General features: G+C 52.9%; 1 protein-coding gene across 5 annotated transcripts in view; it reads left to right on the plus strand.

Annotated features, from left to right (window-relative positions):
* The window catches only part of Syt2 (synaptotagmin 2), a 101,130-nt gene that overhangs the window by 65,281 nt on the left and 13,250 nt on the right, over positions 1-22,599 (plus strand). For all 5 annotated transcript variants that reach the window (XM_023567144.2, XM_063240128.1, XM_063240125.1 and 2 more), the window contains one exon: positions 21,962-22,162. In XM_023567144.2, the coding sequence (XP_023422912.1) occupies positions 21,979-22,162 (184 nt within the window). In that variant the 5' untranslated portion in view covers positions 21,962-21,978. The remainder of the gene's footprint in view (positions 1-21,961; positions 22,163-22,599) is intronic.

Below are 22,599 nucleotides of genomic sequence, written 5' to 3' on the forward strand. Positions count from 1 at the left end.
AAGTTCTGGGTTTAATCCCCAGTATTGCAGGGGAAAAAAAAAATCTAGTGTCTATTTAGTTGCCCTCATGGCCACAGGGGGGGTGTTTCTGCCCCTTCTGGACCCCAGCTGCAGCCCCCTGAAGGATGGGAGAAGTTGCCTGTGTCCTCCCTGCCCCCCAACATCCTGGGGACCGAGTGAGGCGGATGATCACTCGGTGGAAGGGCCAGGTGGCCTCTTCCTGTCATCGTGCAGGGACACACGCAGGCTTCCTGGCTGAGGCCTGGGCAGGTCAGGCTGACTACACATGGCACCAAACCCAGTGGGCTGCTCTCCCAGTGAAGCTGCTCGGATTCTGGGTGGCTTTGGCTGGCTCTCGCTCCTCTTGTTTGCTGATCTTCCTCATTTGGCAGGGAGGGGCTGGTGGTTCTGCATCTCCCAATGCTCTTGAGTGGGGCAGGAGGGGACAGCAGGATTTCTGGATGCTGTCCAGTTGCACAAGCAGAGGGTGGAAGGCAGGAGAAGCCTCCTGCAGGCTGGGGCACTGAGGTGGGAGCCCTGGACTGGTCAAGGCGATGCCTTCCCTGGGGTGAGGAATGCAGTACCACTGGCACCTTTCCTTCCAGGGAGCTGAGGAGCCTGGGGGGCAGCACCCTGTCCCTTCCTTCTCCTGCCTCCCTCCCTGGGTAGGAAGTGGAGTGAGCCCTCCGGCCAGGCCATCGGGGTGAGTGGCAGGCATGGAGAGGGGAGGCCACGCTGTTTCAGAGACTCTGGACCCTTGGAAACATCTGGGCTGAGCTGTCCTCAGAGCTCCTCCCAAATATCACTTTACGGAGAGCCCCTGAGATGCGATTAGCCAAGGTCACCATAAGTCAGCCACCAGCTTGTGGCCAGGAGTCCGTTATGTTTCATCTGCCCGGTTCCCCAAGCTTCCCTAAAGACAACACTGGTGGCATTGACTGGAAACACTGGGTCCCCACCAGGTGGCTCTCTCCTCTGACCTTGGTCGTGACCTTAAGTCTACACCGTGGAAGTGTTGAGCTTAGATACAGGTGGAACTTCCCAAGCAGCCTCCCTGGGACAGGAAGTGGAGGCTTTACCTGGGATAGTCAAGGGCAGACGGGGTCTCCTTCAGTCTGGGCTGAATTAAGTTTTAAGGAAATGTCAGAAAGGAGCCCTAGACTTGGGCTGGGGATGTAGTTCAGTGGTACAGCACGCGTGAGGCCCAGAGTTTGGTTCCTGGTATCAAAAAGAAAATAGTTAAAAAAAAAAAAAAAGCCTTAGATTTGGGATTAAAAAAAAAAAGCCCCATGTCAGGTCCTGTACCCTACTAGCCATGTGATTTCAGGGCAAGTTACTAAATCTCTCTGGGCCTAATCTCTGGATTGGGATTGATACTACTTTTTTTTTTTTTTGTCTTTTTCCTTTTTATCGGTACTGGGGATCGAACTCAGGACTGCCTGCTTGCAAGGCAGGTGCTTATGCCGCTGAGCTAAATCCCCAGCCCCTATAGATACTACATTTTTTTTGCCTTTTGAGATAGAATTTTTCACTATGCAGTTACGCAGTCAGGCTCAACTTAAACTCATTATGTAGCCCAGGCTGGCCTCAAACTCACAGCAATCTTCCTGCCTCAGCCTCCCGAGTGCTGAGGTTATAGGCATGTGTCACAATGCCTGGCTGGGATTAATGGCACTTAGTATCTTATTTACAGAGTTTTAAAATACCTACTTTAGTTGGGAATTTAGCTTAGTGCCATATCCGCCTGCCTTGCAAGTGCACAGTTATTGAGTTCGATCCCTGGCACCAAAAAAAAAAAAAAAAAAAACCCAAAAACACTACTTTAGAGAACAATGTACTGAAATGTAGTTCACATGCCATATAATTCACCCACTTAAAATGCACAGTGCAGGGGCTGAGGATTTAGCTCAGCGGCATAAGCACCTGCCTTGCAAGCAGGCAGTCGTGGGTTCAATCCCCGGTACCGATAAAAAGGAAAAAGACAAAAAAAAAAAAAAATGCAGAGTGCAGTGATGGTTAATGTAGTGAATGGGATTGTGCGACCATCACCACAATCTAATTTTACCAGATTTTTCACCCCAAAATGATATCCCGTCTACATTCTCATTCCCTTCTTCTCGGTTCTTCCAGCCCGCATTATCTTCCTGTTGCTGGATGTTTGCCCAAAACAGTTCACATAAATGGGATCATATAAAATATGGCCTCTGGTAGCCAGCTGCTTCTACTTATGTGATGTTTTCAAGGTTCGTCCATGGTGTTGTGTGTATCAGTATTTCATTTCCTTTTACTGCTGAGTAACATTCCACCATGCAGATACCCTGCATTTTATTTACCATCCATCAGTCAATGGACTGCTGGGCTGATTCCACTTTTCTGGTGCTGTGAATGCTATCACTCTACACATTTGTGTAAGGGTTTGTGTTCATTTCTTTTGTTCTGTCAAATGGTACATTTATTTTCAAATGAAGTATTTATATTAATAGGCCCTCTTTTGCATACTTTATATGGATTATCTCCTTTCATTATTGCAGTAGCCTAGCAGGTAGATACTATTACTATTCCCATTTTACAGAATGGGTGAACTGAGGCATTAATTGTAGGACATCGAGTAACTTGTCTGAGAACAGTCATCTAATAGGGCTAGGGTTGGGTCCTAGTAAACAGCAGGCCCCTTGAACTTAGCCTGTTGTGCCTCCACACATGAAGTTGAAGCGAGATAAAAACATGAGAGTTTCCCAGCCACAGCCTGGCCAAGAGTAGGGGCTTAATGGATGAGTGAAAGATGACTATACACTCTGGATTTTTCTGTCTGACCTACTGTGTGATTTTAGGGAGGTTACTGTGCTGTTTTCAGCCTGGGTTCAGTTCCCCTAGATATTTAAAGCATCCAGCATGGTAGGCGGGGCAGGGTGTGTGTGTGTGTGTGTGTGTGTGTGTGGTGCAGTGTGACATCATGAAAAGCGTCTTGGAGTCTAGCTCTGGTTCTGTTGTTCCCTTGGCAGCTGATCTGACTCGGAAGGGAAGTCATGTCTCCGCCTTGGTTCCCCCATTGTTCAATAAGGGAGGACTAGACCCCAGGGTTCCACCCAGTTTTTACATCCTTTGCAAGTTGATGCTTCTCCAGCAGCTTGAGCCCGCAGGGCTATTGATGTGTGCACCCTAAACCCCCCATAACAGGCCAGGTGGGCCTGAGCGGGGCGTGGCTAGGAAGGGGAAGAACCAGGCACAGACTTCGCTCTGTCACAGGCTGAGGACTTCTGTGGTGGAAACCAGGAAATCCATTCTCCCCTGGAACTCTAACTCCTCCTTGACCCCCTCCTGGCCCCCAGCCCTCTGGAGTCCTGCACCCTCTGGGGTCCCTGCAGTCCTCTTTTCAGTGGACCACGCAGCCACCTTCTGCCTTCCCCAAGCTCCTGGTTCGGAATCACGTGCGGGAATGTGCTGTGCATACAGCAGGTGCTTGCATATGTCCGTTGCCATGAATCTGGTTCGGCATTTGAGCCGTGGTTTCCTGTAGGCCAGGACCCCGCATGAACGTTTCCCCAGCTGCTGTCAGTCTGAGCATGAACTTCATTCTCCAAACCCACACAGGCAAGGGGGCTTCCTTCCTCCACCTCCCAGATGCTTTCCCTGGCTCTCCTTTGCTGCCATGCTTCCTTCCTGGGGCCTCTGGGCAGGGCTCCCCCGTGTCTAGGTCCTGGGCCGAGTGTGGGATGTGCAGATCATGCAGGTAATGCCGTGACCCATGGCAGAGGAGACAAGTGCAGCGCAGAGTTATGACTTCAGTGGGAGGGTTGAGTAAAGGTTATCTGGTCCCAGAGCCTAGGGAAGTCAGGCCTCCCTAGGGCTGCAGTTAGCCCTCTGGTAATGCTTGAGTGATGGTGCCTGTGAGAATTCCCTCCTGGCCTCGGCCTCTGGTGGGCAGAGCGGGGTCAGCCACCCCAGCAGCCAGGCTCCTCTGAGGATGGCATTGGCTCAGGAACCTCTGCTGCCTCCTGCGTCCTGTCCCTCCAGGGTTGCTGTGTGCAGCGAGCTGCTGGCGCAGTCCCCAGCTCCCCTCCCTCCCTTGCCTGCGCCTCTCACTATTTTTAAGCTCTGTGGGCTTAATGAGCTGCCTGCCACCACAAGTCTTCACCACTCACCTTTCTCGCTAACCGACCTCAGGCAGCTGCTTTGGGCCCTTTCACCTGACAGCTGCCCTGCTACCTGGGAGGCTGGAGACCAGCTGCTTCCCATCTGGACCCAGACTCAGCTGGCGAGACCCACGCTCAGCACGCCCCATGTCTTTGCAGGGCAAGGGGAGCCTGCTGATTCCAGGCTCTTGGAAAGCAGCCCCTCCTCCCTGTGTTACCCCTCTGTCTCCTTTCTCCCTTCCCACCCTCTTCCTGGCCCTCCTTTGTGCCCCATTCTTCCTTCTGGGACCTCTGGGCAGGGCTCCTGCCGTATCCAGGTACTGGGCTGATGTGGCATGCAAGGATCATGCGGTTAATGCTGTGCTCTAGGGTGGAGGAGACAAACAGCACAGGGCGATGACTTCTCCGAGGTCACCTCCGACCCCCTGCTCAGTGCTGCCCTCCCCAGCAGCCTCCCAAAGTAGAGTTCCAGGTTCTGGGCCTTCCCCTGAGGTCCCACTATAGGATCCCCGCAGAGCCCAGGGAAGCAGGCTGGCAACGTGGTGCCCAGCACCGTACTTCTCGGTCTGTGGTGCTGGGCAGGCTGGAGCGGTAGCCATGGATTGGCCCACAGCCCCATCTGCTCTGCATGTTCTTTTTTTTTTCTTTTTGATTGAGTTGTAACTTGGTACACGTAATCTGTATAAACACCAAATTCCCCGGGAGGGTCCTCATGTCCCCTCCTGAACCCTACTCAACCTTCACATAAAGCAGTGTCCTCTCACTGGAGTTTTCTGTTCTGCTGGGCTTCTCCCCTCACCCTCAGTTTCCCTTCTCTACAAATCCCCTGAATGTTGATGTTCCCAGAGACCGGCTCCTTACGCCGGTTCCCCTTACGCCCTCTTCCTCTCCCCAGGCGTCCAGGTCCCCCTTGTCCCCGTGCTAGCGGCCTGCAGCCCCGCTGACCCTCACTCCTGCCCGTGGATTCACGGGCAGAGTTTTCACCTCCTGCCGCTTGAATCCCTTTCCTGGTGAGAAGGAGACATCCTCGGGCCCAGGTGCAGTTCCACGCTGGGACTTTCAGTGTGGAATTTTCCCTTTTTTGCTACTCTCCTCCAGCCTGTGGGTCTCTGGAGGCCACGGTTCATCCCTGTGGCCCCCATTTCCTATCTGTTTCAGCCCGGTTGAGCAGGAGGAAGTTGGCTTCTCGGGGGATCTAATTGTGCCCCTGGGGCTTAGGTGACCCACTTCAGTTTAGTTCTGGAGACTGGGAGCTGTCAGAGGTGTGGACGGTGATGGGCATCTCCATCCGAAGGGGACCAGAGCATCGTCTCAGGGCTGCTGGTGTCTGAGAGGAGGGAGGCACTTGTGGAGAGGGGGTGACAAGACCCCATCTTCCTTGCTGCCCATCTCCCTGCAAGCCAGCCCCCGTCACCCCTAAGAGCAGGCTCCCAGCCCAGCACTTCTGACCGCTCTTGTCCCCCAGTTTGGCCCATGGATGAGATGCTTTTGGAGAGGGATGCAGCTCTTTTGATCCTCTGGGGACAATGTTGCTGTGATCATGAGCATCTCCCCTCTGCCCTGCTGAGCCTCAGTCTCCTCAGTATAAAGTGGAAGTCACAGTAGCTGCCTAAAGGCTGAGGATGATGGGATGCAGCCCAGCAAGCAGTAGACAGCAGAGATCCCACCCGTGGCCCGGTGCTCTCATGACCTCCCTCCAACTCCTAGCCCCCACAGCCCTGCCTTCCTGGGTGCTTGAGAAGCTCATGGTGCTGTTTGTTGGGAAGGAGAGAGTTCCGGGCTGGAAGTGGCAGGTGGAGGGCCAGGTCACAGCGCGGCCTTGGCTGTCTCCTATGTCAAGTGGGAGGAACAACATCTGCGCCCTCCCCTTCATCGATGCCTGAGTCTGTCCTCTCCTTGGTGAGCCACTTCCATGGGGTTGGGTTTCATTCATTTTGGATTGTTAGCATAAGCCTACGGCCTGCCTGGCCTAGCATTTGGAGAAAATGGATGTAAGCATTGGATGTAAGAACAGGTTTTAAGCTGTTGAACATGTCAGAGGGTATTTCCGGGGTCAGATGATATGGACAACTGCTCCCCAACCCTGGTACTGAGGGGAGTCATCTTCGTGGCCTTTCTGGCACGTGACCCCAGGAGGCCCTGCCTGTAGGAGGCCCACGCAGGAGGGTGCGGCCAGCAGGTCTTCCTCCAGCTCCTGCTTCCTGAGGCAGAGACTCCAGAGGGAGGGGTGGTGCTTAGGAGGACCCACTGCTCAGGGCCAGGCTGCGTGGACCAGTGCGATGGGGCCTGACAGGAAATGCAGCGGTAAACAAGACTCATTTCCACCTTGCAGCCCTCGTGGTCCAGGGGGACTGAGCTCACCCAAGTGACTTTGACATCAGGCAGAAGTGACACTGTCTGGAGGAGAGGGACTCATGGATGTGGGAGGAGGAGGGGTCTGGACCTTAGGCTCTCTGGCTGCTACCCTGGGCAGCAGCCCTTGCCCTCCTGGGCAGACCCTGGGGCAGCAGCAGAGTCCTTGGTGTGATAAGCAGCACAGCCTTGTTCTGGAGGATACCGTCTGACCTCAGACGGTGGTCAGCGTGGACTCAGCCTTGCTCCATGGAGAGAGCTGAGAGAAGGAAATGGACCTTTTATGTAGGGCCCACTTTGTGGCAGCACATAGGGTTATTTAAGCCTCATTCATAATGTCCCCCACCAGACAGGACTGTGCCCTTTGTCTGGGCCCACTGAGTGCGGTCCAGATGCAACTCGTCTCACCAGCCTGCAGGGTTGCAGAGCACTGCACTGGGAAGCAGCCATGGTCTCTCACCGTGCCCCACCTGTGTCCTGCTCTGCTTGGGACATGGCTTCCAGCGGAAGTTTCCCAGCAGCCTAGAAGGCCAGGTCCAAGTGCTGTCGCTGTCTGCTGTCCGTGAGGATGAGAGTGCTTCCAGGGCCAGGACCCTGCTTCCCAGGCCGATGCTGCCTTTGTGGACAGAACCAGAACCATTGCCCTGGGGCGCCAGAAGCCGTGCCAGGGTGCTGTGGAGGGAGGGTGACCCCACTGTAGTCTGCCCCCACATTATCCAAGCATGGGGCCTCTAGCATGGCCACGGTTTCCTGGATGAGCATTTTGGCTGGACTGCAGTTCTCCACTAGGGCTCCCCACCTTCCCACATATGGTGTGTAACACATTTATGTACTCATTTGCACACATTCATAGTGCCTGTGCATGCATGCTCACACCCACAGGGTGTTTGTACACATGCTGTCCTCATGTGTGTGTGCGCTCAGGCAGCGTTCTCAGGCTACGTCCTTTCACCAGCAGCGATCACAGCTCAGTGGGGCTGAGAGATGAGCACAGCTCCAGGTGCTGCGCTGGCCGGCGCCATGGCTCTGCCCCATTGCCTGGCTAATGGGCCTCCCTCTGTTCCTGCCTGCACCATCCCTCACCTCCTCTCCAGGGTGAGAGCACCACTGCATCCTCAGGGATGTGCCTATCCGCCGGGCTGGGGTACACAGGCAGCCCTCCGCCTCGGCTGGACAGGCAGGGGGCCAAGGCAGGAGCAGCTCCCAGATGGAGAGCAGGGGCACCCCTGGGCTGCAGCGGATACAGAGGAGCAGGGATGGGGGAGGAGGCTCCTGGCAGCCCTGCTTTCTCCTCTGAGGGTAAGGAGGGCACTGTCACCCCTTCAGAGCTGTATTTCTACTCCTCATACTTCTCCCCACACACTGCACTCAGCACACCACACACACCGCACAGTCCTCCCTGTGTAACACACCACACACCTCCCACCCTGTACTCCACAGCCCCATACACTGTACATCCTGCCACTATAGATACACCTCTACCCCAGAGAGACAAAGCATACCCCATCCCTATACAATAGTACACTGTGTGCACGGTTGCACATGTACACCATGCACCCCACCCCATACTACACACACAGTACTGACCACCACACACCATTTACACACCCACCCAGTGCTCATCCCCTGTACACTGCACACTTCAACATCTGTATAGTTTACACGCACCATGCATACTCTAACCCACCACAGACAACCCTGCTCACCACACACAGCACATGCAATGCACTAAGCACCACACGCAATCACCCCAGTAAATACCACGCATGCACACCTCCCCCCGACAGACAGCCCCTCCACGCCACCGCCCATACCTTAAAAGCCTTTAGAGCTCTCCACCCTGTCCCCAGAGGGGTGTGCTCGGCACAATGCATGTGTTCAAAGCTTGTAACGTTTAGTTAGAAGAGGCATCAATTTTTAATGGTTTTCAGCTCAAAACAAAGATGTATGTCTGGCACGAAGGGGAGCAGGGGACCGGCAGACGGCCTGGTGCATTGTCCCCGTGGCAGAGCTGCACCCGCGGCCATCACAGAGATGACAGCATTGATTGATCACCGCTGACTCCCCTGGAGCCGCTCTGTCCCATTACACTCTGGACGCCAGTCCCCTCTGTGGATCCTGACTGGGACAGGGATGCCACGACTCTCATCCAAGCTCATTCACACACCAGGTCCCCCAAGGCCTAGTGTCACCGAGCAGTGCTTCCCCTAACCTGCACAGGCACCCCAGGTCTGCAGGGGCCCAGCTCCCATCTGCCTCCACTCAGCATCCATTTGGGATCCTGCCCTTCCTGCCCTGCCCCCAGGCATCCTGACACCCAACCGGTGGACGGCCCTTTGCTCTGCCCAGGAGACCTGCCTGTCTGCAGGCTTGGGTAAGAGCCAGGATTCTGGGGGCTGCAGCAGGCTGGGGACAGCCAGAGCCCACAGGTTGCTGGGGTCTGACCTTCGGCAGTTTCTCCCCGTTGGTGAGCAGAGGGTGGATGAGCGCTGCTGCAGGATGAGCGCTCTCAGACAGACCTGCTCTTCTTCTCATGTGATGGCTCCTTTACCCCAGATCAAGCTGGGGTCCCCGCTGGGGTGGCATTGAGAGTCCCAGCCTGGCTGGCTGTCCCTGCACCACTGACCCCTGTAGGATGAGCCAGCGGAGCAAGTGGAAGCAGAGGGTTTTGGTGGCAGCCTGTGAAATGAGTCACTTCTGCAGGAGAGACTGAAGTGAGACCCTGGGAAGGGTTCTCACTTCTGCATTCTTAGGAACCCCAACGGGCAGCTCCCCAGGTTGGGCTAAGACAGGCCCTCGTACTCCGTGTAAGAGCTGCACCCATGTACAGCACTAGCTGACCCACGAGGCTGCACCAGGCTTTGGTACACAAGGAACTCAAAGAAACAAGTAGTTTATTTTCAAAATGAGCTAGAAAATTAATTCATTAAAACTTGATCCTCTGTCTCCCAGGACCAAACACTAGACTGGAGCTTTGGTGCAAAAAAGAAAGCCATACATTTGTCTTTAAGTATTGATCATTTTTAGCCTGCCAGCTTCAACGGCCAGGGCATCATGCTGGTAACCTATTTCCATCTCATTACTCTGGCTTCTGTAAACACAGTGCCCGAAGATTAGTAAGCAGGGTCCAGTCCACTCTCCATTATCTGCCTCCATCGAGGTTAGGGCTGAGTGGATAATCCACAGAAGTGCATGGTCCCCAAATCCTATTTTAATTGGTTTGGGGCGGGTGGCAGTTGGTGAGCAGTGTGGGTATGTGTGCATGCACGTGCATACATGCACATGTGTACTTTTGGTGAGGCTGAGGATCTAACTCGCTCTCTTTGATGTGGGACCAGGATCCTGTCCTGAAGGGAGTCCCGTCTCCAGGACACAGGGAAGCACTTGTGAGGGGACCAAGCAGGGTGCAGGCCTCCTGATCTTGGGGAAGGGGAGGCTGGTGAAGGAGTGGGTGGCTTCCAGTACTCTTGCTGCCACAGGCCTCCTGGCTTGGACGCCGGGGCTACTCCAGATGAGCTATGCAAGCGTCTCCTTCGCAAGGCCGTGGACCTAAGAGCCTGCTCCTAGACCCCTGGGAACACAAGACCATTTGTGCAACTCGCAATTCAAAATATACAGGCTGGGCGTGGTGGTACATGCCCGTAATGCCAGCACTTGGAAGACAGGCAGGAGGACTGCCGTGAAACCAACCTGGGTTACGTAGTGAGTTCAAGGTATCCCTGAACTACACAGCAAGATGCTGTCTCAAAAAAATTTTTTTTAAATTCAAAAGACACAGTGTGATCCACTTGCCAGCTGCTCTTTTGCCCGGACCCCTCCACAGAGGCAATGACAGCTACTGACTGCCCAGCTCCTGTGCCTCTTCCCAGAGCGAGTCCGTGGATCTGCAGGCATGTACACTCTTGTGCTCCCGCCCCGCACATGGATACAACGCTTACTCCTCTGCCCTGACTCATGGTTTCCCTTGAGATCATCCTGTATCTGCATACAAAGTGTCATTCCAGTACCTGAACCTTCCAGGATGTTCCCACGTGGTGGAGCAAAGCCCCTCAAAACAGAACATCCCACATTGGACTCAGTTTTGTACCACTGTGATGCCAGCACACTAGGAGGTTGAGGCAGGAAGATCTCCAGTTCAATTCTAGCCAGGGCAACTTAGAGTTTAGTGAGAAACTATCAAAAAAAAAAATGTAGCTCATTGTGAAGCCCTGGGTTTAATGCCTAGTAATTTAAAAATGCAGAAAAGCATCCTAGAGCCTTCGGAGTGTATGAATGTGTGCGTGGTCATCCCAGCCCCTTCCACCCCAGCCTCGCTGGCTTTCCCTTCCACCCCACAGCTTGTTGTCAGTCAAGTCCCCAGATCCAAGGATCACAGCTGAGCGCCAAGCCCCTGTGTGTTCAGAGCTCAGGAAAGATGGAGCCCCAGACAGATGTTTCTGCTTGTTACAAAGGACACCAATGGGAGAGGGGAGTGAGCAGCCCCTTCCCTCCACCTGCCCATCCCGAGGTGTCCCGAGATTCCCTCCCGCCTCGGTGCCCACACAGCCCCGCTTCCTGGCCTGGCGCCCTCCTCTGGCAGGGTCCTATAGGGCAGAGGGAAGAAGACTAAGCTAAAGGTTAAACCAGCCAGTTGTCACCTGCTCCCAACACCCCACTTACACTACGCCATACATGACTGTCGCTATCGCGGAGGAAGGTGACCGGTGCTCAGGGCCCCAGGTGTTTCAGAGTCTTTCAAGGGACAAGACTGGGGCCACCACCTTGCCTTGGTCCAGTGGTTCCCAGCCCTGGGTACCATGGTGGGAGGCAGTGGGGCAGCAGCCATGGCACGGGCAGGGAAGGGAGTTTCTGTGCACATCTCCGTGTTTATTGCTCCTGAGCTCCCTTGCCCGGCAGCCTCACGCGTGCCTGGTTGAGACGCTGGGTCCCACAGCCTTGTCGCCACCCAGCCCTGGGAAAAGCGGGACGAGCCTTGCATGCATGTGAATCTAGGTTCAGGTCTTTCTGCTGACGAGTGTGGCCTGGAGAAGGCGCTCGTCTGGCTGTGGAGAATTTGCCTTAACTCTGACACAATGCTCATCTCGTGTCCTCCTCCCAAGTGGGTCCGGAGTGAAATCCACAGTCATGGAATGAAACTGTGGTTGTCAAACTGGTGCTGCCTGACATTTAGTGTTAGCGGGTCTGCTGGTCTGCTGGGAGGCAGCAGCGTGGTGAGAGGGCGCAATGGGAGAGAAGACCACTCACCTCATGGTGGTCGGAAGCAGAGAGAAAGGGAAAAACAGCTGGAGAGGGAGGGCCAGGGACCAGAGCCCCAGGGTGGTGTCCCCACGATCCCCCTTCAGGTAGGGCCTGTAAACGTTGCCTGTGAGTAAATCATGCCATCAAATGCAGACCGCATCAGTCGGTCCCGTCGCCTGTCCGAAGGCCATCAGCACCAGGCCTGCAGCACAGTGAGCCTTGGAGGGGACGCACCACACCCCAGCTGTAGCAAGTTCCCTTAGGCAGCCCCACCAGCTCTCTGGGGTCCCCACAGTGCTGCCTGCTGGGAATCTGTTCCCTGGGTGCCCTGCTCAGGTCCAGCCTCACATCCTCACCCTGCTGGCTAGGGGTGCAGCTCCCTGGCCCGGGCTCCCTCTGGGGCAGCTGTGGCCTTCTCTGCCTAATCCTCCATTTCCTGCTTTTCTACTCAGGCCAGCTCGGACCAGACACAGGGATTCCAGGGATTCACTCAGTCTAGGGGGGATGCCCAGCCCTGGATCCATTTATCACTCTTCACTCATCCAGCTACCTTAGCGGCCTTCCTAGGGCAAGCTCCAAGCCATACATCCCGGAGGAGGAGGCTTTTCCTCACGCTGTTCCCTGTTCTGCTCGTCCCTTGGCCACTGCTGCAGCCCCGCACCCCGGCTGTGGGTCCTGGAGGTGAACGTGGAGGCCGAGCTGTGCTGGGCGACTGCCCAGAGACTTGATTCTGCTTGTGCACTGCACCAAATGCCTGTGTGACCCTGGACGAGTCACTTACCTCCTTTGCTCACAGAAGTCTTCAGTCTTCGTATGTTTATTCAAAAGGAGAAGATGAAAAAAATTTTTTAATTAGATTTTTAGCACAGGGTCTGTTTTTTTTGTTTGTTTGTTTTTTGGTACTGGGGATCAAACTCATGACCACACACTTGCAAGGCAGGTGCTTAGGCTGCTGAGCTAAATCCCCGGCTTGGTTAGCTCTTTAGAAGAAGCACTGAAGCTCTATGGACATGGTCGGTAACGTCACAGCCACGCTAAGCTAGAGAGCAAGGCCACGATGCTGATAAAGGTCTCTGCTGGTGCCTGGTGCTTGCTTACTGAGCATGTACTGTGTGCCAGTCAAAGATCCCTGTATTATGAATCTTAAACTCTAGGGATGGGAAGTGGGTGCACAGAATTGAGAACATTTATTACGTGTTAGCTGGAGAAGAGTGCGGAAGAGAAAAACCAGAGGGGCGTGGGGGCCAGGGTGGAGGTGGTGGCGGCTGACCAGGTTGCCACCCCGACCTCCCCAGCTGAGGGCGCCTGCAGGCGGAGGGCACAGCGAGGCTGGGTGAGAGCACTGGTGTGTTTCAGGGTGGGCAGGGGGAGAGAGGGCGGCAGGCTCTGGGGACCCTGACAGCTGCTGCGAGGACCTGAGCTTCTCTTGGAGGGGATGAAAAGCTGCTGCGGGCCTTGGTTCAGTAAGAGCCGGCCGCTGTGTCTTGGGCCACTACTCGGGCCCAAGAGCAGGCCTGAGTCCTGGCTGGAGCCTTGCCTGGACATCAGCTACCTGGGCAGGTGGGCGGGCAGGTGAAAGGGCTCTGGCAGCATCTCTCTCCTTCCACTCCCGGAGCATGAAGGGCTGGCTGACAAGGGTGGCGGGGTTCATCAGAGGCAGCGTCTGCCCAGGATTAGGGGCTCCGAGCCTTTTGCTATGGGACTGACATCTCCTTGGAAAATGGAAAGGCATCGAGGAGCCTGCTGCTGTGGTGCACGTCTGTAATTCCAGCACTCTGTGGGAGGCTAGGACAGGAAAATCACAAGTTCTAGCCCAGCCTGGGTAATCTAGTGAGACCCTGTCTCAGAATGAAAAAATTAATAAGGAAAGGAAGGTAGGTAAGCGCAGCTTTGGAAAGATAAGCCTGGGGCCCTGCACTCCGGCATGTGGTCTCCCTGTGCAGCTCCTTATTTGTCCTAGCCCCATGTCAGGCCCTGGGCATCATAGCTGCACTTGATAGCTAAGAAGTCAGAGGCCCTGTGCGTGGTGACCAAGCACTCTGAGAGGCTGAGGCAGAAGGATCCCCCATTCGAGCTCAGTCTAGACAGTCTGATGACTTAGCAACACCCTGTCTTAATGTAAAGACCATTTTTACAAATCTGATGGCAAGGTAAAAGAAAAGATCTAAGGTGCCCTGGTGACCAGGGACACATCTGACTCGGTAGGCCAGGTCCTCTGCAGCGGGCAGGGCAGGAGGGGTGGGGTTCTCAGAGCTGTGCGCAGCAGCCCCTCCCTACTGTGCTAGTTTGGGGGCTCCATCACCCCTGCACCCTGGCTTGGGCCCTCCCAGTTGGGCTAGGGGTGGGCGCCACTGGACCCAGCCTGATGACTGTTGGAGCAGCCGAGTCCTCACAGTCGTAGGAAGAGCCTGGGACTCAGTTGGCCTCCGACACAGTGGCACCTGGGGACACTGTTGTCCATGGGCGTCAGTGTCATCTGTGAGTGGCGTGATGCGCCCCAGTGCTCTGAGAGCCTGCCCCGCTCAATCAGCCTCTCTCGTTCTCAGGCTGGGTAGTCATCGGCTCCCGTCATGTGTCAGTGTGAGGCTGTCAGATGGGACAGGGTCACCTCGGTCTCTAAGCCTCATAAGTGACTTTGGGCTTGCAGACTGTGAGCTCTTCTGTTATAGCTGCCCAGCTCGAGCAGCCATGGCGAACATGTGAGCTGGTGAGTGTTGATTTGTTTTAATAAAATTCTCTTTACAAACATGAGGTGAAGGGCTGGATTTTGCCTGTGAATATTATTGACCATCTCTACTCTGGAGCTACTGTGGTAAGCAAAACAAGCGTGGTCTCTGTTTAAACAATCACAGACTAAAAGTGCTCTCAGTGTGTGTTCCATGGGTAGCTGGGGTGAGAGTATGGGGTACGCAGGCCTCCTTGATGAGGTGCTATTGGAGCTGAGAATGATGTGCTGATGTTAGTTCAGCGAAGTGACAGAGGGCACAGCAGGTACAAAGGTCCTGAGGTAGGTAATGTGGCATACTAGCGGGGATAGAAGATGGTGTGTCTGCTGAAAGGACCCAAGGGAGGGAAGGATGAGATGGTGCCAGGCACAGAGCGTGAGGGCTTGGGAGGCCACTTTCAGGATTTTCTCCTGACTTCCTAGAATGGCTTTGAAACAGAATGACATGATTGGATTTGCATTTTTGGGGAGTATTATGGTGGCAAGAGAAGATACTGCAAGTGGCTCCATCAAGGGGCCAGGTGGGGCCCTGGCCTAACCCTCAGCACAGCCCAGGCTGTAACAATGACCCCTGCTGCTGTGGTCAGATTTGGGTAAAAATCCGGCTATGATATCCTGAGGGAAGTGGCCATGGTCGGGGTGAAGGCAGCTGAGCCATCGTGTTAAGATGAGAAGGAGCCTTGGGTCTCCTGTGACTTCACAAAGAGCCATTCAAGCCAGCCAGCCGGCCGCGGTGCAGTGGCTCGGAGAGGGGTGGAGGCAAGGAATGGAGCCGGGGGATGTCAGCTCCTTGTGAAAGTGGCCATGGAGAGGACAGGGGCCTGGGTGCGGGCGGGGGGGATGGGATGCTTCTCAGTGGCTGCATGATCGGCTGGTGCTGTTTGGGATGGGGAAGACCCAGCAGGACACAGGGAAGCAGGGGACACGGAGGCTGCCATGCTTCCTAGGCTGTGGGAAGTGCACTGGGGACAGGACTGCTGTGAGGAGAGCTGTGTCCTCCAGTGCCACTGGCCTCAGCGGGCCAGGGTGGCTGCCATGCGCCTCCTATTTCTTGTGTGATCACAGGCAAGGGCGCACGTGGGAGGCCCAGGCCTGCAGAGGTAGAGGCGATGCGGTTTCTGCGGTGACAGAGATGGTGGGGGTGGTATCTGAGGTCTCTGTGCCCCCCTGAGCTGAGGCTGGAATCCCTGCATCCCACAGCTGCGTGCTGTATATGCTGTCACCTGCGGTGCTGTGGGGTCAGTGGGCAGGCGTGGAGCTGGACAGGGCTGACCAGGAGCTCTCCAGGCTGATATTTTGTCCCATGAGTGCCAGGTAAAGGGAAGCCAAGGCAGCTTAGAGACGTGGGAAGAGTAAAAAGCACAAGGGCTGTGGTGGAAACTAAGGCAGGCGGGCCAGGGTGGCGGTGGGGAGGTCCTAGGGGCGCAGAGGGGATTCGTGGCCAAACCACAAAGGCTGAGAGAGGCAGCTCTCCTGGGCGGGGGCGTGGCAGGAACGGCGTGGCAGAGGTGACAGCGGATGTGTTTGGGGGCTGGCGGGCCTATCCAAGCATTGTCCACGGGGGACGAGAACTCTCAGGCTGGGTGGACTCAGTGTAGTGACAGCTTGAGGTGAGACTGGGCGTGGAGAGCGTGGGAGCCTGTAGAAAGGGGGGCCGAGCCCCAGCAGAGGGAGAGCAGCCTGCACAGCACAAGCCAGAGCTTTCGGCCTGAGCCCCTGATGCCACCAGCTGGATGGACCCTGAGCAGATGGGCCTGTGTCTACTCTGTCCCCAGGCCCATGGCCCCGCAACACCAAGGGCCACCCTCTCAAGCCTGCTGTGCTGCCCTGCCACCCAGGCAGCTAGAGACTCATGGGGTTGATGGAAGAGGGATTGAAAAGGCATCCAGGCTCTGGGCCTTGCAAAAGCCCCCGGCCAGCTACCCCAGGTCCGGGGTAAGTCACTCCCTGCTGTCGGAGACCCTGAGAACGAATGCTGTCTTGTATTTGTTAAGAGCTCAGGTGCTTTCCTTACAAACAGCCAGAGGGAAAATTTCACAGCAGAAATCCACACATGGTGTCCTCACATTGTCACTTAAGCTGTCCAGCACTTCTGTTCTTCTTGGGAGTGAAGAGCTGGGCTGTGGCCCCTTAGTATGAGCCTGGCCCGTACCTGCCCACCTGCTGGCCGCCTCTTGATCCATCCGCCAGCCCGCCTGCTTTCAGCCCGCTCCTCCACCTTCTCACTTTCCCGCAGGTTTTAGCTCAGTCATTGCTTCCCCAGGAAAACACTTCTCTCCCAAGTTAGGTCCAATATGCCCACTAGAAACCTTCGTTCCGCTGGGTATCTCTCCTGTGGGGCTCTTCTCACTAGGACAGTCTTAGGTTCATTTGTGTGTAGTTGTTTAATCCTTCTTTTAGGTAGGTTCCATGAGAGAAGTAAGAGAGGACTTCAGGAAACAAAGAATGAATGAATGTCCTTCACAAGCATCAGGTGTCTGCTCCCTCTCCTGCCTCCCTACCTGAGACCAGGTCCACACCATTTCTGGTGTGCCTCTGACTTCCCTGTCTTTAAGTCAGGTGATTCCTCTTCTCAGGACCTCAGTGGTCCCTGTGGGCCCTCTCCTTGGACTTCAGGACCTGCCACATTCCCAGTGATCCAAGGTCAGGTTAGGATGCAGAATCCAGAAAGAATGGCCACGCGGGCTCTGTCTGGTAGACAGCCACAGCTAATGTACTTCCTAGGGAAGACCGAACGTTCTCCTCCTAGGATCAGGAGCAAGGCAAGAATTCTCAGTCATCGTTTCTGTTCAGCACAGGTTCTAGCCAGCACAGTTAAGGATGAAAAAGAAAGGAAAATGTATCTGGGTTGTAAAGGAAGGTGTGAAATCCTGTCTATTGCGTGCCTCTGTATACATAAATCCTAAAGAATACAGACACACAGACTATTAGAACTAACAAATGGGCAGTGTAACCCGTACACTAAATGCTAGTGATGAACAACCAGGAAGCGGAAGAGAGCAGCCCAGGCTGGGTGGGCTGCATGGCAGAGGGCTTGCCTGGCATGCTTGAGGCCCGGGGTTCCATTCCCAGGACTGCGAGGCGGGGGGGGGGGAACAGTTCCATTTAACATAAAAACAAAATGTAAATAAAGAGAGGCACAAGATTTGTATATTGAGAACTATAAAACAATACTGAATGAAATTAAAGATCTAAATACATGAGAGAATATTATGACAACAATAATTCCTGCATTGATCTATAGATGCAGTCCGATCCCTGTAAAATTCTCAGTTGGTTTTCTCAGATAAACAAGCTGATTCTGAAGTTGCTATGGAAATGCAAGGGGCCCGGGTAGCCAAGACAGTCTTCATAAAAGAGTGGATAGATTTACTCTGCCTGATTTAAAACTGACTACCAATCCTCAGTCACTAAGATGTGTGGTGCCAGTGTAGGGACAGGCATAAAGATCAGTGCATTGGACCCTGGAGTCCAGAAGTGAAGCTCCACATTTATGGGCAGCTCATATTTTTTAAGAGTACTAAGATAATCCAGCAGGGAAAAGAATATTCTTTTCAACAAATGCTCCTGTGTCAAATGTATGTCCATGTAATAAATTTGAGCCCCTTACACCAGGCACAATAAAGTATAAAGCTAAGATTTAAAACTATAAAGATCCTATAAGAAAACACCAGAGTATATTTTGGTGAGCCTGGGTTATGTAGTTATTTCTTAGATACAATGCTAAAGACATAAGCAATAAAAAGTAGGCATCATCAAAACGTAAAACTTTGTTACTTCAAAAGATGCCAGCCAACGCCATGGAAAGATGACTTTACAACTCTAGAATTGCAGCAAGCACTTGGTAATATTAGTGTCTGACAGCCTTCTGTCCCGTGTGCAGTGTCCCATGTGCAGCATTGCGTGTGTGGCATGTTGCTGGTTCCTGCAGCAGCCTGGAAAGAGGATGACAATCCCTCTCCTCTCTCCATCTCCAGCATTTGACAAGAAACTAGTGGTATCTAGAATATGTAAACAAATCATGTCAGGCATGGTTGTAATCTGTAATCCCAGTACTCGGGAGGCTGAGGCAGGAGGAACACTGTGAGTTTGAGATCAGCCTGAACTACATAGCGAGACCCTGTCTCAACCAGAAAGAAAATTTTACAACTCAATAATCAAAAGACAAATATTTAATTAAAAATTTGGCAAAGGAATTGAATGGGCATTTCTCCAAAGAAAACAATCAAATAGCACGTAAAAAGACACTCAGTATCATTAGTCATTAGGGAAATATAAATCAAACCCCCAGTGAGATACTGCTTCATCTCTTACCAGGAAAGCTATAAACCGGGAGGCATATATGAACAGATATGGTCCAGGATACAGGGAATTTGGAAGCCTCATGCATGGCTGCTGGGATATAAATTCAGGCAGCCATCTTGGGAAAATAGTTTGGTGGTTCCTTGAAATACCAAACACAGTTACCATATGACCCAGAAATTTCATACCTAAATGAAATGAAAACATAGACCCACACTAAAACTTATGCATGGCTATTCATAGTAATATTTATCATAATAGCCCCCAAATGAAAATAACCCAAATATATAAAAATTGATATTTCTACAATGAAATACTATTTGGCAATAAAAAAGAAATGAATTGATACATGTTACAACATGACCAAACCTGGAAAGATCATACTAAAAAGAAGCCAGTCCCAAAGACCAGCATATTTTATGAATCAGTTTAAATGAAGTGTTTTGCATAAGCAAATCTATGCAGACAGAAAGTAGATTAGTGGTTGCTAGGGCTGGGAGGAGGTTAGGGATGGAGAGCAACTGCTAATTAGGATAGTGGAGAAATGACCTAATGATTGTGGTAATAGTTGAACAACTATAAAGTACTAAACTCCCACAACTCTGCACAGGAGGTGAGTAAATTACACGGGTGATGTGGTTGATGAATTGCAGGCCAATAAAGCTGTTATTGTTTTGAAGGCCAGGGTATCCTGGATGGCATGGGGTGAGGGGGGACGAAAAGGTGAAGACCAGACGCTTGTCTTGCTCCGATTGAGTGGCCAACTGTGGCTCTTAAAGAACCGGAGGAGGTGTCCGTCAGTCCTGGAGCAGATCCAGGGGTCTTTGTGCGCTATTTAAAGACACACTGGGGCTGAAGCTGTGAACGCAGCTCAGAGGGAGAGCGGAGGGAGTGCTCGCTAGGTCACGCGGGTCCAGTGTCCCTGCCCAGGCTTAGCGGGCTCCTCGCGGAAGCACAGAGCTCCGGAGCTCCTGAGTCTTGCCCAGGAGCGCAGTGCAGCGCACAGCTCACTCCTCCTCCGTGTGCAAAAGAAAATGCCCACGTTTGCCCTTTATGATTCCTATGCTGTGTGCATCCTGCTCTGTCCTATTTCAGTCTTTAATTTTTATTATTTTGTGGTACTGAGAATTGAACCTGGAGCCTTTACACTAAGCTATATCCTTAGCCTTAAAAAAAAAAAACAAACAAACAAACAAAAAAAACCTCTGAGACAGGATCTGTCACTAAGTTGCCCAGGATGGGTTCAAACTTGTGATCTTCTTGCCTCAGCCTCCCATTAAGTATTTGTAGCTCCTCATGACCCAGAATGCTTCTGTGTGTCTACTTGTAGATCCCCAGGGCGCTGCACCCAGCACATACCCCCTGTGCCCTTCCGTGTGCCTGGCATGCAGGAGGCTGATGCAGGCATAGCCCCTGCCCTGATGGGACTTAGAGGACTGGCCCTACTCTGGGAAGCAGAAATAGTGTGGGGAAAGCATGAGGTTGGGGTTGGGGCAGAGTTTGAGCCAAGTTATGCTCACTGTCACGTGCACATGCATGTGTATGTGTAGGCCAGAGGGGTGGCACTGGGGTTTCATACGTGCTGGGCGGGCACTCCACACTGAGCTGCATCCCTAGCTGTGTAGTAGTCACAAACTTTTTACTAGTAAAAAGTTGGAAAGTATTAAAATGCCTAACTGTTAATGATGGACTAAACAAATTATGGTAATATTGTTTGTGGTAATATTGTTAGCTTTTTAAGATTAAAGCTTAAACTGTGCATGGTGGTGCATACCTGTAATCCCAGCACTTGGGAGGCTGAGGTGGGGGGATTGTTGTGAATTTGAGACAAGCCTGAGTACAAAGTGAGCTCAAGGCCAGCCTGAACTGCATAATAGATCCTGTCTCAAAAAGATAAAAAATAAAATTTAATCATACATAAAAACTTAAGAGACTTTTAAAATCGGTACTGGGGATCGAACTAACAACTGTGCTTATCAGCAGGCACTTATGCACTGAGCTAAATCCGTAGCCCCAGAAATTTAATCATAAAGGAAAATGTTTAGGCTAAAAATTCTGGTTTTAATAAAAGAGAATATCATACTATGCATAGTATAATCTCAGCATGTAAGCCATAGGAGAAATACCTGGCGTAAACTATGCCAAAGGCTAACCTTAGTTCTCAGGATGGCAGAATGGTGGGGGCTTAAGAGCTCTTTGAACTATGCTCTCTGCCTTTGTATCTTCCTCCTCAATTTTTCTGCAGGGATCTTGAATTACCTTTGTTTGTTTGTTTGTTTGTGGTACCAGAGATCAAAGCCATGACCTTGCATTTGCCAGGCAGGTGCTTGTACTGCTGAGCTAAAGCCACAGCCTATTTATTTATTATTATTGAGCCAGGTCTCACTGTGTAATTCAGACTCCGTGGCCTTGAGTTCACTATGCAGCTAGGCTGGCTTCGAATTCACAGTGATCCTCATGCCTTAGCCTCCCAAGTGCAGGAACAAAGGCTGTGCACCACCACATACAGTTTGAATTACTTTTCTCCTTGGTGAATTCCCCTTCCTTGCAGGAGGAAGGTCAACTGGCAGCAGCTGTGGAAAGGATGTAGGGTTTGAGTTGTGGATCTGGGTGCCATTTCCAGGGAGCTGAGGTTAGAAGAGCCCCAGAGCCAGTGCTGGGGAGGAAGCCCTGGAGGGGGGAACTGGAGCTGTGACCCTGGGAATGGGAGCATCTGAGACACCAAGATGGTAGACAGGAACATGCTGTGGAGGAGGGAGACCTCAGGCATGGCCTGGCTCCTCCTGGGGCACTGTGAGGTTAAATTTAAATGCATACAGGAAACCATGGGATCTGTGGGCTTTGGAGTCAGGCAGACTCATTCAAGCCAGTTCCCCATCTTCCAGCTGGGTGACTTTGGGAAAGCTGCCCAGCCTCTCTGAGCCTGTTTCCATCTGGTCAGTGGGGACACTATCATATCTCATATGACATTTGGATGAAATGGGATCATGCATGGAAAACACTTCCTTCAGCCTTTGAAGACAGATTTCTTAATGTGCTGATGACTGTTACTGTTTTCCACAGTTGCTGACATTAAGCAGAACACATCCGAACTGTAAGGAAGCAGTATTGTCTCTAACTTTTGAAACAGCTTTTCCTTGGCCTCTGGGTGCATGTTCTGCATTGCGACCTCTGGGATATTCACCTTGCCCTGTTTCCTGCTCCTACTCAGCCATCCCTGCTGCCACTATGAGGAACATCTTCAAGAGGACTCAGGAGCCCATTGTGGCTCCTGCCACCACCACCACCACCATGACGATTGGCCCTGCAGAGAGCACCAACTCCACGGAGAGCGGCGGGGCTGGGGAGAGTCCGGAGGACATGTTTGCCAAGCTCAAGGACAAGTTCTTCAATGAGATCAACAAGATCCCCTGTGAGTGGCCTGTGGGCAGGGCAAGGTGCAGGCACGGCTGGGCTGGGCTCTTTTGGAAAGCTTAGGTCTCAGCCTGGACCTTTGGGGACCTTTGGATTCTTTGGGGGAGCCCCTTGAGGAATAGGGGGGTGGGGAGACTGGACAGGATGAGGGGACTTGGTGGGGTTATGGCACCAACCTCGAAGGGGGAAAATTCCTTACAATTTAAACAACTGTCCAAAGATTAAAAAATAATGAAATAGAAATCACTATTCAGCCTTCAGGTTACATTTTGCAACTAGCTTATTTTGGAATATGAAAAATAGAAGTTTCTGCTGCCTTCTGAATTGCTGGCAAAGGCTGCTGAGTAGGAGACGTCAGGGTTGTGGGGGTGAGGAGCGGCTGCTTCAGGACCACGGAGAGCAGCCCCGCCCCGCCCAGCCCAGCCCCCACACACC

The sequence above is a fragment of the Cavia porcellus genome, unplaced genomic scaffold (assembly GCF_034190915.1).
Source record: "Cavia porcellus strain 051 isolate PalLab524CR breed Dunkin Hartley unplaced genomic scaffold, mCavPor4.1 scaffold_29, whole genome shotgun sequence".
In the NCBI taxonomy this organism is placed as follows: domain Eukaryota; kingdom Metazoa; phylum Chordata; class Mammalia; order Rodentia; family Caviidae; genus Cavia; species Cavia porcellus.